General features: G+C 45.1%; 1 protein-coding gene across 1 annotated transcript; it reads right to left on the bottom strand.

Annotated features, from left to right (window-relative positions):
• LOC110431793 (skin secretory protein xP2-like) lies at window positions 512-17,852 on the bottom strand. The gene is made up of 3 exons (XM_021451381.1): window positions 17,440-17,852; window positions 1,307-1,637; window positions 512-523 (listed from the first exon to the last, which is right to left on the bottom strand). The coding sequence occupies exons 1-3, from the start codon at window positions 17,850-17,852 to the stop codon at window positions 512-514; spliced, it is 756 nt and encodes a 251-aa protein (XP_021307056.1).

The following is an 18,058-nucleotide window of genomic DNA, read 5'->3' on the forward strand; positions in this document are numbered from 1 at the left end:
GAAGGGGTCGGGGCCACCGGCGCCTGGCTGGTCGAGACCGCAGGCGTCGACCGCCCATCTCCCGCAACGGACGCGCCCGACAGCTCCCTGGCCGACCTGTCTGAGCCTGGCTGGTCGGGGGGAGTGGCCGTTCCGCACAGATTGATGTCGCCGATCACCATCGACGACAAGTCCAACAGACCACCCCGAAGCTCGTCCGCCTCCTGCGGGCCGACCTCCTTGGGGTACCCCTTCTCCAGCCTGGACAAGTCGACCAGGGGGTAGTGGGCACGCACCATGCTAAGGACATGCGCGCCAGCGAACTCCCCAGCGTCCTTCACAAATTGCTGGAGCCAGTCCCACGCCCGTTGCGCCTTCTCCACCGGAGTCAACTTCGGCGCGCGGGGCTGGCTCTCCGGGAGCTCGGGACTGATCAGATCCAGGACCGGGGATACTCCCTTCCAGATCTTACAACAGTTGACCTTCCAGGAGTCCCGATCCTTGACCAGCTCATCCAGGTGTTTCTTGGCGTTCACCTTGAGCACTGCAAGTCAAAGCATGATGTTATCTTCGACATATCAAAAGACCAATGGGGTGACAAGGGGCAGATAACGAGGCGATGCGTATTACCAGATAATTCCCGGTCCTTACGACCCAACTCCTCTCCTGTTCGACGCCCGGACTCCAGCGCACCAGCGAGCTGTTGGCTGAGCTGCTCCTTCTCCTGTCGGAGGCGCGTCACCTCCTCCTCCAGGTCTAAATAAATCATGACCTGGTCAGCAAAGCAAACTACATAGATACACGCAGGTGCTCGGAGCATGTGACTAACCTTCTCGCTGACGGTACTGGTCGGCCAAGCGACGGGTAAGCTCGAGACGATGCTCCTCTTGGGCATTCATCTCGACCACTTTCTCCCCAACCTCCGATCGCAGCCGGTCCACCTCCGCGGCCAGGGCCTTGTTCTCGGCCACAATGCCTTCTATCTGGTCGAAGCACCGTTTCCGGTACTTCGCCGTTTTCATCGCGCCCTACAAAACGTACATATGACAACCAAGCAAGACAACGCACAGAATGTACAACAGCGCAAAGAACCGCTTACCTTGACTTCGTCGACGAGGCGTTTGGCCGCGCGCTCGACCCTGGCAGCCTCCTCGGTCTCGGCGAGCTCCTCATGCCCGATGAAGTGATCCCCGCGTTGGCGCCACACATACACGTGTTGGCGGCCATCACGGGGACGACCTTCAATCTCCTCCACCTCGTCGTCGGAGGCCGCCTGGGTTTCCTCCTCAACCGTCGTATTGCCCCCGGTAGCAGTCGAAGGCATTACTGGCCCCCGGAACAGACCCGGGGATCCTGCAGTCAAAGCGGCCCCTGCTCGGGGCGGCGTGGGGACTTCGCTCTGCTCGGCGGGAGGAGGGGTTGGGGCTCTCCCCTCCCTTTCTGCGGCGTTCGCTGGGGGAGGTGCCCCTGTAGCCTCCTCAGCCCTGGCCGGGCTGCTCGCCGTGGTCGGTGCCCCGGTAGGGGGCTCCTCGGTGCTCACAGGAACAGCTGCAGCCGCAGGCTGCTCCGTGGTCTGCGGCGCCGCGTCTTCAGCAGCGCAGGCAGGCTCACCCGTCCCCTGGCCGGCGGCATGGCCGGGGTTGACATCCGACGCCGCGCTAAAAGAACAAAAGTATAATTAAAAAAAATGCCAAAATACGTAAGTCGAACACTTACAGGTCCGATCGACGGTGGGTCGCGGTGAACCTCCTCCTCGTCCGGCCAGCTGGCTCCTGCGCTCCCATCTCGACAACGCGCGGTGCGGGAGGGTCGCTGGCCACCCGATCAGTGGTGGTCGGTGCACTATCTGGTCGGCTCCGAGGACGTCGAACTAGCGACGGTGCGGCCTCCTCGTCGTCGTCGTCGTCAACAATCCGCACGAGCTGACGGCGCTTCGGCGCTTGGCTGCTCTCTGCCGGCAGTGTCGCCGCCGGCAACGGATCCGCAGGCGTTGTCCTTTTCCCCGCCACCCTTTCCTCGGTGGTCGGGATAGGGCGGGCTTGTTCCTCCTCACTGCTGGTGTAATGAGTACACCGAGCAGCGTCCTCCTCTGGCGGGACTTCTCCCGTAGGATTCTCCATCCCCGGTGCCAGTGATATATACACTGTGCACCGGTCGACATCGCCGATCTGCAAAAGCAACAAAGATGAGTCAGCTGCAGACAATATACGAATGCTAAAACAAAATAATCTGCAACATACCTTTGGTGCTGGTCGTCCTAACTTGAAGGCTTGCACCCGATCACTGCCACAGATGAAGCCTCCGTCCGCGAAGTTGAACAGCTCGTTCAACAGCTGCTGCACCTCCGCCTTCTCCAAGATCTCCGGTCGCATCCTGGCTGGGTCCACGCTTCTGGCATACTCGTACGCCAACAGCTGCTGCACCTCCGCCTTCTCCAAGATCTCCGGTCGCATCCTGGCTGGGTCCACGCTTCTGGCATACTCGTACGCCGAGTGCACCCTCTTCTGGCAGGGCATCACCCGACGACAAATGAAGTTGCCGACCACGCCAAGCCCGTCCAGGCGCGACCAGTCGATCAGCTTCATGAGATCCGCCACCTGACCGTCGAACTCTGGGCGGTCGGTCCAGCTTACCCTCTTCTCAGGAATGTATCCCACGTCGCAGAACGTGGAGCTGCCCGGTTCCTCCCTGATGTAAAACCACTTCCTATACCATTCGGTCAAGGAAGTGTTCCATGGACAGTGCAGGTAGCGGTTCTTCATTCCATCACGAAGGTTGAGGTATACTCCACCTGCAACCTTGGAGCCTCCAACCGCTCCCTTCTTCCTCAAGCAGAAAAGATAACAAAAAAGATCGAAGTGCGGCTCTATACCAACATAGGCCTCGCACAGATGGATAAAAGTGGAGATATGGAGAATTGAGTTCGGGTGCAGATTGCAAATCCCGATCTCATAATACAAAAGAAGACCTTGAAGAAAGGGATGAACAGGAACCCCAAAGCCCCTCTTAATGAAATCCTCGAACACGACGATCTCACCGGCACGAGGGTCGGGGAAGCTCTCCCCTTCCGGCGCTCTCCAGCAGCCGAGCTCCGAGCTATGCAGGAGTCCCATCTTGACGAGATCACCGAGGGACTTGGTGGTGCTGCGGGACTTTTTCCACTCCCTGGCCATCAGTTCGGCCCTTTTCTTGGAGTCGCTCTTCGCCATTGGAGGTGAGGAAGTGGACTTGGGTTACGAAGATGAAGGTGATTGAAGGAGGCAAAAGAGGAAGGCCTGATGGCAATGGCAGGGTAAGCAGTGCAGGCGGAACTGTCCAGCTCTTATAACCCGCAGCTCCACCCCTCCCACTTCCTGTATTCTCGGGAAGTGGGCGGGCCATGCGGCGGATGCGGCGTTTCGGTTTTCAATGGTTATAGACAATTAATGCGGAGGAGTTTTCGTACCAATTGATGGTTTCCTTTTTTCAAACCACGCAAAGGGCGGCCGCACAGTTGCCAGGCGCAACTTTTCATGCATCCATCTGACACACCATCAGAAGGTCTCGTCACGTCAACTTTAACTGGAAAGATTTTTTCAAAAACAAGAAGACAAATATGGCAGAGAGTCAACAATCCAAGGACTGCACCGACCACCGAGCATTTGATGCTCGGGGACTGGTCGCCCAGTCTATCAGCTCTGAACTTTAATATACTGCACCGACCACCGAGCACTTGATGCTCGGGGACTGGTCGCCCAGTCTATCAACTCGGATGCAAAGGACTGCACCGACCACCGAGCACTGGATGCTCGGGGACTGGTCGCTCAGTCTATCAACTCGGACACCAAGGACTGCACCGACCACCGAGCATTTGATGCTCGGGGACTGGTCGCCCAGTCTATTTGCTCCGAACTTTAATATATCGCACCGACCACTGAGCGCTCGATGCTTGGGGATTGGCTGTCAAACAATTGTACACCCGGGGACTGGTCGATTAGTCTATTCAATTGCTGATGAACTAGTAAATTCAATTTTAATTTTTTAGACCTTGCTACAAGGCTCATACTTCGCCTTCCAGCAAGCTCGGGGACTACATCGGTACGATGCATCTGGCGATGCATCTCAGTTTCAGAATTTCTTTGAGGACTTTTCTTTTGACCCTGGCACCACGTGCCTACGTCACCTACTACCAGGCTCGGGGACTAAGTGGGCACACTTCACCTTGCGGTGAATATGCTTGCGTTTTTGAGGTTCATACTTTTCTTAAAAGTAAAGTGGGCACACTTCACCAAGAAAGAAATCTTTTTTAATTTAGAGCACCATGCATTCTTCGAACAATCAGCTTCTTCGATGTCAATATTGATCAACTGTCTTTTGAGTTGGTCAAAGTACCGTTGCAACTGTTTGGGCGAATCTTTTGTTTACTGAAGACGTCAAGCCTCACTGATCGAAGAAGCTCAAGACGACGTGTTACATCACAATACATGGTGCTCGGGGACTAGCTGTGGGGGTATAGACCCCTATACCCTTACGGCTAGACTTGGGCCAGGAGGCTTGGCCCATTACGAGACAAGCTCAAGGTTTGATCCGACAGCTTGGAGTTTCGCGCAAGGAAACAAGACGTGGAGATCAAGCAGGATTCTAGTCGGTTAGAATAGGAATTGATATCGAACTATCTATGGCAATTGTAACCGACTAGGATTAGTTTCCAGATTTGTAACCCTGCCGTCTGGACTATATAAGGAGAGGCAAGGGACCCCCCTAGGACATCATATTCTCTCAACACAAATCAATACAACCAGACGCAGGACGTAGGTATTACGCCAACTCGGCGGCCGAACCTGGATAAAAAGCTTGTCCGTGTCTTGCGTCACCATCAAGTTCGTAGTTTGCGCACCGTCTACCGATAAACTACTACCGTGGGTATACCCCAAGGTAGACTGCCGACCAGCTTTCGTCGACAACACTTGCTAACACCACTTGAATACTAGGTTGTCATCCCCAGCATGGCACTAGAGTGTACTATGGTATTTATACGCACACAGATAATCCGCAAGCGCACGGATACCGTTGAAGCTTTTACCTGGTTAAAGGTTTTATCGTATCCACAGGGAAACGGGAGAACTAATCTACGCTCTAACTTAACCAAGACAAATAGATAAGTGTAAATAGGAAAGATGGTAGAATCGAATAAGAACAATATTAAAGGTAAGATAACAGTGAGTGATAATATGGGAATAGAGAGTAGAGCAATCTAATATATAGGCGATTGTAGCAGAATAGAGAGAATAACTATGGTTTCTCTACTTCAAAGGGGTACGTCTATGTCTGGAACGAACCACGTGATAAGAGTACACCACAAAGGATGCTTATCCTTAGGCCGATAAACTCTACCCGTCCTGCTAACGAGAGGTGGACTACAGAGGACCAACGTAACTGTCACCTACGCGGCCTACCACACGATCCAGCTAGACAGGGGATATCCACAAGTAATCTAGGTCTAAGCACTACGCTTACACCTATACTACAACTCTCACCTATAGCGTCCTATAGATTAGAATACTCAAAAGAGTTGTGAACCAGAACATACATAATTAGTAATTGCATAATGAATTAGAAGTAGATTACCAGAGTCATCCCATGAGCAAGCTTGATTAGAGCTTGATCATGACGAAGTACAACCGGAGGAAGAACCGACAGGCCGGCCTCTCCTCTAATCCTCCTTCGCTCTCCATCTTGCTACTATCTAGATCTACTCTAGTTTAGAGAAGAGAGGAGAGCTCTCATCTCTAAATCCTAGCTTTTGCTCTGTCTATGAATAATGAATAATGATCAAGGGGTGTCTCCTCCAGAGGCCAGGGGGTCTGGTTATATAGTCCCCTCAAGTGAACCTGGGCCGTCAGATCAAACCGACATTGATTGAGCGGTTATTCTTGATCCTTTAGGTCGGTGGAGCATAATCCGCGAGGTTGAACGTGATTGGCCACTGTAGCAGGGCGAGCACCCTAAGGACTTGGGCGGGCGCTCAGGTCCTGGCTCCGTTCAGCCTCCGCTTCCTTCCCGTGGCTTCTGGAGTCTTCTAGATGTAAAATAATTGCGCGGCACATTGATATCTCTATGTAATCCCGACGTGTGGGCCTTTCTTCCGTATTTCCTGATAACCCCCTACAGAAATAGACAAACACCAAAACTCGTGGAATTCTGTCAGATAAAACCCTAAGTCTAGATGTTGATTTCATTTGGATCCTTTTCTTTGTTTATTTGATAATTAAATTTGATCCTTAAGGACCATCAACAAACTCCCCCAAGCATACCTCTTGCTCGTCCCTGAGCAAGGATAGACTCAGCAATGGATCAGAAGTTGTTGCAATATCTTAAAAATTTGACGGTACACATGCTTTTAAATAAGATCTCATCTCTAAGTTAGAGTAAACTGTCAAGAACTAAAACTTACTTACTTTACCTTTCACCATGGGACATGTAACCGTCACTTCTATCTTGAGTAGTTAAAAGATAGAACAGTCTAGCCAAGTGCCATGTCTCTTATTCTTGATCAGCTATAGCTCTGGAGTTTTTGCAGATTTTCAAATAAAACTCAGAGATTCCTTGTATGACTCTCTAAATCTCTCTTTTGTGGTATTTCTAGATCCTTACCAAGGCAGTGATGGTATATGCCATCTCTCAAGATATATGGTATTTGTGGTATAAGGCATAGTGACATTGCCTTCTCTCTCACCCTACTCTAATAAGGCTTTAATATCTGGAGCTCATAGGTGGGAGATAAAGTATACATACTTACAAGACATTTATTGTATAGTCAAACCATAGATCCAAAGAAACAAATCAATAAGCCAAATCAAGATGTGCATGTGTGGCGAATGAATGGTGTATGGTGATGATATTGATAACAATGGTGGAAGTCTAATTCTACTTTTGCTCTTTTGAGGGGATACATACCTTCCTTGCTTTTTGAAACTTTATGAGGAGAATGAGATGCTCTTCTTTTTCTTTCCTCTCAGGTGGGTATCTTGTACCCCTAATTCTACTGTCGGACCCTTGTCCATTTCTACCTCTCGTCTCACTTTTTGTTTTCTTTCGAGGTTCCGGGCACTTGCCCCTTTTTATTTCCTCGTATATTGTTTTTCTCTCTTTTTTTAGAGCACTCATCTCATGAGATAATATAGCAAGTGGTAGTAACAAGATAACTTGAGCATTTATTTCACAAGGAAAAGTAGAAATATTTTTGGTTATTCTCTCCCGGATTAGGAGTAGAATATTTTTGGGTGGTTCTAGAGATGGACATGGATGGATATATGTGAATGGTACTTCCGGAGTAGAAGTAGCATATATGAGTGAATGTGCAAGTGAATCTTGATTTAACCACATGACAAGCTCCTAAGGGTCTACACAGCTTGACCACATTCAATGCTCATAAGCAGTAAATAATAAATGTGTGGCTCAAAGTCTAGCAAGCATATATATATGGCTGTGATAGGAATTTAAACTCTCATCATACAGGAACTCATCATGCAATATTTTAAAGATTTTTCAATGATAAAATTCTCCAGAATTCTAGCATCTCTAGGAACAGATAAACAGCAGCTCAACCTTCCCATATCATATCCGTTAACAACTTAGATTTCACATCAAGTTTTCATTCCACAAGTTTAGATCTAGAGCAAGCTTTAAATTATAACAGTTATGTCTAAACTTGAGAGAGAACTTCAAATTTGCAAATTAGGCAGAGCAACTATTCATCATATCCATGCTAGAGTTTTATTATTAAGATTCAGATTAGCATAGCCACTTTATTTATTTATTAAATACACTAAGCAAAAGATATATATAAGCACAAAATCTTTATTTGGTTTTTCATAGTTTATGTATTTTAATATTCTAATATAATATAAGTATAAAGATAGGTAGAAATAGTTAGCGAGATAAATGGGGGTGCTCTCCCCCAAGCTGAATTTTGACGTAATTTCTCTTGATGTAGCTAGCAGGTGGCAGAGGTGTATTTGAAAGTCAGCAGCATTCTGACAGCGATTAGAATGTCCTCCGTCTGCTAGTCTTCTTGATTCTTAAATTCTGTGGAGCTCAAATAGACAACAAAGCTTGTGGAACTAATTAAGTGTTAGCATAAATATCTAGCCTTTATCATGTTGAGCTTCCTCAATAAATATTACTCTCTGTTTTTGTATTTTTATTTTATAAAGCAGAAAAGAAATATTTATTTTATTTTTATGCCACCACAGTGAAGGTACTTATGGGTTTTATACCACTCGTATACTCACATGGGGCTTAGTATTTTTTTAACATTTTTATTTTCTTTTCAAGATAGCATGATTAACTAATAATCTATTTAAGGAAAGTATAGAATTAAAGGGAAAAGGGAATGCAGAAAGGATAAATATGGATAACTACCCATCTTACCTTTCGGCGAGGGTTCAATGTTTTAAGTCTTCTTAACAAGACTTCTCACCGTGTTCATTCTTCAGGTGCGTCATTTGATTCAGGTGCGGACCTTGACGTCTGCACCTCTTCGTTTGCCCAGCAGTTCGAAGTGCGGCGTTGGCAGTATCCTACTCACTGTGTTTGTGCTCATAGATCCAGGTCCTTCACTTGGTAGAGTCTGAGAGTTATAAAACTCCTCCATATTTTGCTCGAAGTGTACCTACTCATAGAGACAAGGCAGAGATCAAGTGCATGGGTCCTGTTGGTGGAAAACACCAACAGAACCTAAAGTGTATGTGTTCTTCTCTAACCCTAAGCATAGTGAGCAAGACAAAGTTGATGGATGAAAAGTTCATGAGTGTAGCACTTATAACATTTGTCAGATCAGATCGCTCAACCTTATGGAAAGATAATTTATCTATGTATATGACTTTTTCTTTATATCTCTCAATGATTAAATGTGTAACATTTTAGCTCATATGATTAGGAGTGTGGGATCATGGAGGTAGTACTAAGAACAAGGATTAAAGGACTAAACATGTTGAATCAGTTGGGTTGGTTAATCTAGAGTTGTAAATCATACATGTTTGTCGCTTTTGTTTATATGAACGCCAAAACCAAGGAGAAGCTTATAAAAGTGATAGTCAAGTACCTTAAGATGTTACCTTGCTTGAAGAGTGAAGGTACAGTATCACCTTGTGGAAGCTTTCCTTTCTTAGTGGTTGTGCATCGTGTTTGTGGCACCCTCCATGGATCATCTCTCTATGATGAATGAGCTATGTCCTTCTTGTGCAAATTGTTAAACTTCATGTGTCACTCTCTTCATCTCTGATGTGAGTTTATCTCAGGACTTTCCAAATCGATATTGAAAGTTTTTCTGCAGGGGTTAGTCCGACAAAAATGTACCAATGTCTACACAAGCAGTTTTTAGTTCAATAATCGAACTAGACTCCATGTCTAATCAGATTAAGGAAGGCTGTTTAACCTAAGCACCATGCTTAATTTAAAAGCCAATAGAAGTATGTGCAGTACTTCCAAACTAACACTTACTAGTAAATAGACAAAGGTAACATGACAACATTTATAGAGATCTACTCAAGTGGAGATGAAGTAGTGTGATTAGTATTTAACAAATTGAGCATGTCTTAAAGGTAGGGACAACCAACATAGCAACATGGCAAAGGATGTTTTTATGTAAAGTACTCCCCCAAGCTTGAATTTTGCATAATTCAAGTTTGGATGAATTTAATTCAGTGTTGCATGATGATTGGTTGGACATACCTTGTACTTGCTTGTCATTCATCTGATCTTCTTGTTCCAATCCTGGAATGGTTAGTGACAAGAATACCCGAAGGAATATTTTTACAATTATCCTTATATGCTTAATACACAAGGTAATGTTGCAAATAATTAAAAACTCATGTTACGATCTGATCAGTGCTTATTTTAGGACACCAAGCTTGTCCTTGGGAAACCATTTTTTTTGTCGGCTAAGTGGTTTCTCTTCCAACGCTGACCTAAATCAAGATCAACTCAACGAGATCTGCAATATTTATTATAGACATATGCATCGACAACCACCCTTTTAAAGTTTTTATAAATAGAAAGGAAGAGGGGGTTGGAGATCTCAAATGTGGTGATGTTGGAGAGACCAATAGATTGGGAAGATGTTGCATATGAGCATGGAGTAAACAAAGTGGCTATGAAATAAATTCCATGCTCATTAATGTTATCTTCGTCTCCAATCTGAATGTTCAGAGTTTCTCATAGATTGGTCTCACCTATGTCCTCTTCTGTAGTTGGATGAATCTCATCTTCAAAGGGAGTCAAGAACTCACCATTTGAAATTGAGCCAAAGTTAGAATCCATTAAGGCTTCTTCCTTATCCATCCATTCTACACATTCTAGCCATTTCGAACTTGTGATCAGGAAAGGGCAGGTGATAGAATGGCTTAGCTCTCCTTCACTTGATATGTCATCCTCGACTTCTTCATAAAAGGAACCAGGACATTCTCTAAGAGAACCATTATTGCGAGGATTTGAATTATCCCTGCTTGAAGGTCTCTTATGGAACCAGAAGTCTAAACCATCAGCATCTGAAAGATTTAAGGTCGGAATTCCTTCCTCCCTTGGAGAATTTTGGGGTATTGATGGTTTAGGATCGATAGCTAAAGTTTGGAATTGAAGTGGTTGTGATCTGGCTATCGAAACTTCTTCTTCTTGTCTAGGAACTGGTTCTTTCTCTTTCTCAGGGATATAAAAGCTAGGAGACTTTCCACTTAATAAATCAATCAAATTCCAAGCTTCACTAGCAGGTAGGTGATAGAAGGATCCTCTAGAGGCTGTATTCAAGGTTTGCTTATTTTCCCCACTAAGGCCCTCAAAAAAGTGAATTAGAAGAACTTCTTCTAGAATAGAAAGCTTTGGGCCAGTGAGAGTAAGGTTAATAAAGCGGTCCCATGATTTGCTAAGAGATTCTTTTTCCAGTTGTCTGAAAGAAATAATCTCACGCTGAAGTTCTGCCACTTTAGAGATTGGAAAATATTTTAAAAGAAAACTATTATGTAACTCCTTCCAATCTCCATGAACACTCCCTACTTTGAGTTTGTACCAATGTCTAGCTTTTCCCGTTAAAGAGAACGGAAAGAGCTTCCATTTGAGGGTCTCATCGGACATTCCTTCTATGCGAAGGAGGTCACAGACTTGATAAAACTCTCTTAGGTGTGTGTATGGGTTTTCGTCACCTTCTCTGAGAAAGGTTGTTTTTGAACAAATTCTATGTATTCGGGATCTATCTCAAAACTAGATGCTATGATAGGCTTTGAAGATTTTGGTGGTTCGAGATGTGTGCCCAAAGGTCTATGAAATTCATAGATAGAAATGTTTGAATTCATGATAGACCAGAGATCAAGGATTAGATAAGAAGAAAGATTAGCAGAGATGAGGCAAAGGATAAAAGGAAAATATTTTTATTTTTATCTTTTTTAGAAAATGATTAAGCTAGTTTGTAGTCAACTCAGCAACCGTTTCCCCGGCAACGGCGCCAAAAATGCTTGTTGACACTTGCTAACACCACTTGAATACTAGGTTGTCATCCCCAGCATGGCACTAGAGTGTACTATGGTATTTATACGCACACAGATAATCCGCAAGCGCACGGATACCGTTGAAGCTTTTACCCGGTTAAAGGTTTTCTCGTATCCACAGGGAAACGGGAGAACTAATCTATGCTCTAACTTAACCAAGATAAATAGATAAGTGTAAATAGGAAAGATGGTAGAATCGAATAAGAACAATATTAAAGGTAAGATAACAGTGAGTGATAATATAGGAATAGAGAGTAGAGCAATCTAATATATAGGCGATGGTAGCAGAATAGAGAGAATAACTATGGTTTCTCTACTTCAAAGGGGTACGTCTATGTCTAGGACGAACCATGTGATAAGAGTACACCACAAAGGATGCTTATCCTTAGGCTGATAAACCCTACCCGTCCTGCTAACGAGAGGTGGACTACAGAGGACCAACGTAACTGTCACCTACGCGGCCTACCACACGATCCAGCTAGACAGGGGATATCCACAAGTAATCTAGGTCTAAGCACCACACTTACACCTATACTATAACTCTCACCTATAGCGTCCTGTAGATTAGAATACTCAAAAGAGTTGTGAACCAGAACATACATAATTAGTAATTGCATAATGAATTAGAAGTATATTACCAGAGTCATCCCATGAGCAAGCTTGATTAGAGCTTGATCATGACGAAGTACAACCGGAGGAAGAACCGACAGGCTAGCCTCTCCTCTAATCCTCCTTCGCTCTCCATCTTGCTACTATCTAGATCTACTCTGGTTTAGAGAAGAGAGGAGAGCTCTCATCTCTAAACCCTAGCTTTTGCTCTGTCTATGAATAATGAATAATGATCAAGGGGTGTCTCCTCCAGGGGCCAGGGGGTCTGGTTATATAGTCCCCTCAAATGAACCTGGGCCATCGGATCAAACCGACATTGATTGAACAGTTATTCTTGATCCCTTAGGTCGGTGGAGCATAATCCGCGAGGTTGAACGTGATTGGCCACTGTAGCAGGGCGGGCGCCCTAAGGACTTGGGCGGGCGCCCAGGTCCTGGCTCCGTTCGGCCTCCGCTTCCTTCCCGTGGCTTCTGGAGTCTTCTAGATGTAAAATAATTGCACGGCACGTTGATATCTCTATGTAATCCCGACGTGTGGGCCTTTCTTCCGTATTTCCTGATAACCCCCTGCAGAAATAGACAAACACCAAAACTCGTGGAATTCTGTCAGATAAAACCCTAAGTCTAGATGTTGATTTCATTTGGATCCTTTTCTTTGTTTATTTGATAATGAAATTTGATACTTAAGGACCGTCAACATGGACTTCTCCAGTTCCAATGTAGATGATTGCTTTAACGTGTTGAGGAACGGTCTTCCAAGGATGATGGGTGGATCGTATTCATCTTCTCCCATGTCAATAACCTGAAAGTCTGTGTAGACAAAATGATCGTCTATTTTGACAGGGACATCAGTTACTATTCCTTTAACCTCTCGAAATGTCTGATCTGCCATCTGGAGCTGAATATATGTCGGTTTTAGGGGCATGGTTCCGAACAAGAGCCGATAGGTGACTGCGGCCATTATGTTGACGCCCGATCCTGTGTTGCAAGTCGTCTTGTACAAGTTATATCCATTTATGGAGCAATAGATGCTTGGCATTCCTGGGTCATCCTTCTTGGTCAAAAACGGTGACTTAAGTTGATGATCTTGACCTCCTTGAACTGCAGTGACCATCTTAGCTGACTCGGTCCACACTTGCTTGTTCCTCTTCCTCCTGTTGGTCCTCTTTCTTGATTCATGTCTGGATTGCTCTGGGATTTGTGTAGTCTTGTTCTTGAAGGAAAACGTCTCCTTCCTCCCTTTGATGTAGAAACTGATCTTGGCAGCACTGGCGTAGATGACAACTCCCGAGGTGTTCAAGAATGTCCTCCCTAAGATGATGGGTGCCCTCTCATCATTACCGGTCTCTATTACCACGAATTCTGCTGGGGCGTACAAGGTACCAACTCGGACACAAAGGTTCTTCAATATTCCTTTTGGAAAACTTATCGTCTGATCTGCAAACTGTAAACACATGGTTGTTTCTACTAAAGGATATGTAAAGAATTTTTCATAGAGTACCCTGGGCATAATGTTGACACGAGAGCCAAAGTCGCGGAGTGCTTCTGGGAAGTCCACCATGCCGAAGGAGATCGGGATGACGGGGTGTCCTGGATTGCCTCTCTTGACCGGCAGAAGGTTAGTAGTAACTTCAGTGATGGGGTTACTCCAGTTACCTGCATCAAACATGTCTACAAGATTTGCAGATTCTAATCCTTCCGGTTGTGATGGTATACCGGGGTTAGTAGTAGGAACAACAGCAGCTATTTGATTTAACTGAGATTCAATCATTTTATTAAAGCTAATTTGATTCTTGATGGCGGTAGAGAAATTATCGATTCTATTATTTATATTTTCTAGCATTTTATCATTAGATGCCAATTTCTTAGATAGGTTATCCATTAGCTTTCCTTGATTAGACACTAACTCTCTCAGAGGTGGAAAATTATTATTATTGTAAGAATTGTTACCTTGATAATTACCTGAGTAGTTAGGCCTCTGTTGATTCTAACCTTGATTTTGTTGAGGACGATTGTAGTAGTAGTAGTTGTTGTTGTTGATGTAGTTCACGTCCTCAAGCATCTCAGGGCAGTGATTGCCTGAGTGTCCAGTATCTCCACACTCCTCACAAGTCATGTGAGAGTCGTAGATGTGCATAATTTCTTTCTTATCTCCAGCTCTATCATCGAGCTTCTTCATGAGTAGGTCTAGCTTTGCAGACAGCATATGTACCTCCTTGAGCTGATGCATACCTCCACCTTTCTTGCGTGTCTGGGTCCTCTCTCATTCCAGCTTTGGTCGGATGCCATCTTCTCCACAAGAGTTGTGGCTTGTGGTATGGTAAGTGATAAGAATGCTCCTCCAGCTGCAGCATCCATGGTTTCTCGGGCACTGTTGCCGAGCACATGATAAAATATCTGCATCAGTAGCCAACTCTCCATTCCATGATGGGGACATTCTAGGATGTAGTCTTGGAAGCGCTCCCATGCTTCTGGAATGGATTCATCATGTTGTTGCTAAAAACTTGTAATCTTCCCACGGAGAGCATTGGTCTTGCCCATGGGAAAGAACTTAGCCAGAAAGTTCATGGAGCAGAGTGCCCACATAGTATTCTTCTTCTTTGTAGCGTAAAACCATTGTTTTGCTCTTCCTAACAGTGAGAATGGGAAGAGACGAAGTAGTATAGCATCTCTGGGGACTCCTGATATGGTGAATGTGCTGCAAATCTCCAGGAAGTGTTGGAGATGAGCACTAGCATCTTCGTGCGCCTTCCCACAGAACTGGTTGGATTGCACCATGTTGATAAGTCCAGGCTTGAGCTCAAAGTTGCCATCGATCTCTGCAGCAGGTCCAGTGCGGATGTTGTCCGTAGTGGGAGCTGAGAACTCGTAGATCGATTTGTTCGCCATGGCTTCGAACTCTGAAGACAAGTTCCGGTGATCTTTTTGATTGGATGAAGCTTCTTGCTGAAGTGTTGATGATCTCTTCTTGATCTTGGCTCTTGTTTTTCTGAATAACGCTTCGGGATTGTCAACAAAATTTCCTGGAAGATGTCTTCTATTCATACATTACCCTGCATAAGATAAAATAGAAAAATATTAGGGTAAAACTGTATGAGAGAATTGATAAGCTCAATCATATTAGTGATGCGAATGATGACTCAAAATTCTATATTCATTCCTGATTAGTAATCAACCTTCCCCGGCAACGGGGCCAAAAATGCTTGTTGGGTATTCTTAATGTCATTACCAAAAGTAGACTTAGTTTTCTAATTCTGATAACGGCGCCAAAAATGCCAAACCTATCCCTCATACCACTTAAGCCAAGTTGTCATCCCCAGCATAACATGAGAGACGCGGTATTGAAATATGCAATTGCTCATCTAAATAAATAATGAATGGGATCTGCAAGCGCACAGATTAATACCGATGTAGCATTTTAACCGGGAAGTATTCCAGGTATCGTTATTTATATTTTTACCACTAGGAAGGGATTAGTAACCATCAATGTTGATTATAGAATGGAATATAAGATTGAGTATCTATCATTGCATGTATAATTGAGAACATTTATCTAACTCTTTCATCCAGGGATAAGTGTCACATAAAGGATATATGAAGTAATGAATAGTGACAAAGATAATTAATCTGATCAGCATAACTTAGCCACATAATAATTATGATAAGCACCTCAATTAGATATTCTAGCAAGTCATTAGCATGGAATTAGAACGAACTACAAGAATAATTCCTAAGTTATTCTCAACTATATAGTTTAGCATTATCATAGTTGGTGCAATTATACTTAGCAATCATTGCGAGACAAGATTACGCCCATGCATAGTGATATTAGCAAGGAATATGAGAAACATAGCAATCACTCCCCTGTAATAATGTTGCTCTGCCAGCCCAATACACGAGAGGGGGACTATATAAGAATCAATGGAGCTGTCACTACCACGAACTACCCCGCGATCTGGCATATAGGGTACAATCGCAGATAAATACAGTATAAGCACCACGCCTACACAATATCTATTATTTACCCAAGGATTCGATGGATAAACGTTATACGATCCTAAACGTGTATATAACTCCAATCTAACTAAGCCAAGTATATAACTATAATAAACTAAGAACAATATAATTGCAAATATAAACAAGTAGAGCAAAGTCATAAGCAATATATTGAAGTAGAACAAAGTCATATTCATAATATTGAAAAACAAAGATAAACAATTGAAGAACAATAGAGAATTACCAAGAATCCTCTTGACAGATCTAGAAACCAATTGAAGATTGACTCCTTCTAGTTCTAATCCTATGTAGCTATGCTAATCTAGATGTCTAATTGATGTGGTGGCTCTAGGCTTGATCAGAGGCTTCTTCTCCCTTGATGAATAATGAATTAGGGTTGAGAGGCTCTCTCCTCCAGGGGCCAGGGGGTCTGGTTTTATAGTCCCTCCAAGTGAATATGGGCCGTCGGATCAAACCGACATTGATTGAACGGTTATCCTTGATCCTTTAGGTCGGTGGAGCTTAATCCCGAAAGAGAGTCCTAATTGGACTCCAGAGGTGGGCGGGCGCCCTGGTCCCTAGGGCGAGCGCCCTGGGCCAGGTCCCGTTCTACCTCGGCTTCATTCTCGTGGCTTCTGGAGTCTTCTAGATGTAAGATAATTGCGCGGCACATTAATATCTCTATGTAATCCCAACGTGTGGGCCTTTCTTCCGTATTTCCTGATAACCCCCTGCAGAAATAGACAAACACCAAAACTCATGGAATTCTGTCAGATAAAACCCTAAGTCTAGATGTTGATTTCATTTGGATCCTTTTCTTTGTTTATTTGATAATTAAATTTGATACTTAAGGACCATCAACAACTTGCCTTGATCGAATTTGGGTTGCTCAAACTCAGCGGGATCCTGCTCCTCTTCCTTCACGAACGTCTCATTGGCTATACGCAACAATCATCACACATAGAAGCAATACATGAAAGCAAACAAACTTTAATTAGGGACAGTACACCAAACAATCAAAAATATAAAACAACTACGTAACAATAATCTACACATCGATACGAAACTATAGGAACAAGAACCACCTAAATCAGAGTTAAAACATGAAAGTTATGGCTAAAACAGGTTGAGTGGCAATTCTGCAGTTTAACTGAACTAATTTTGTAATTTAAATAATTGGAGACTGAATTTTAAAAGCATAAAAGACTAAATCTATAAATACTAACGGCGCCAGGGTCTTAAACTGTTAAAACCAGGACCTAATTCTAATTATATTTGAATTGCTCATGATTGTAGGTTTATTTCTAAAAACTACAAGGGCCTTTTTGCAAAATTGCCAGGGGCGACGCGGGTGGCCGATTCGGCCGGCCACGTGGCGGCGCATGAGCGGCGGGTCCATGGCCCGCCAGTGGATCAGGACTGCGGCGCTGGACCACCGGGTCCATGGTGGACCGAGGTGGGTGGCGGATGTGCATGCGGCAGGGGGGCGGACCGCAGCAGCGGCACCATGGCCGATGCCGGCGAGGTTCACCGAGGCGGCGCTGCGGTGCACAGGAGGCTTTGCCGAGGGTAGAGGCGCGATGCGCGGGATACGGCGAGAGCGGTGCGCACGTTGGCTGCGCAAAAGAGGGGCTGGGGCGGCCGGTCCTCGCGGCGGGGCAGCTCGGTGGTGGCGAGGGATCTCCGACGAGGTCACGAGGTATGCAGAGAGGGAGAGTGAGCGCGCGAATAGCGCCAGTGAGTTCGCCATGCTCTTGCGAACCTAGGGGTGTGCTCACCTTCGCGGGAACAGCAGCGGCGGGGTGAGCTCGACGATGGCCAGACTTCAAGGATGGGGCGACGGTGCTGCAAGCTCGGTCTAGGGCTTTTTAGTGGCGCTTGAAGGTGTCCTAGGGGTGCGGCGGTGGCTGCAGCGTCATTTAAATAGGCGAGGGTGGCACGGGATCTTCGATTCGC

This window comes from Sorghum bicolor, chromosome 1, assembly GCF_000003195.3.
Source record: "Sorghum bicolor cultivar BTx623 chromosome 1, Sorghum_bicolor_NCBIv3, whole genome shotgun sequence".
Lineage (NCBI taxonomy): Eukaryota > Viridiplantae > Streptophyta > Magnoliopsida > Poales > Poaceae > Sorghum > Sorghum bicolor.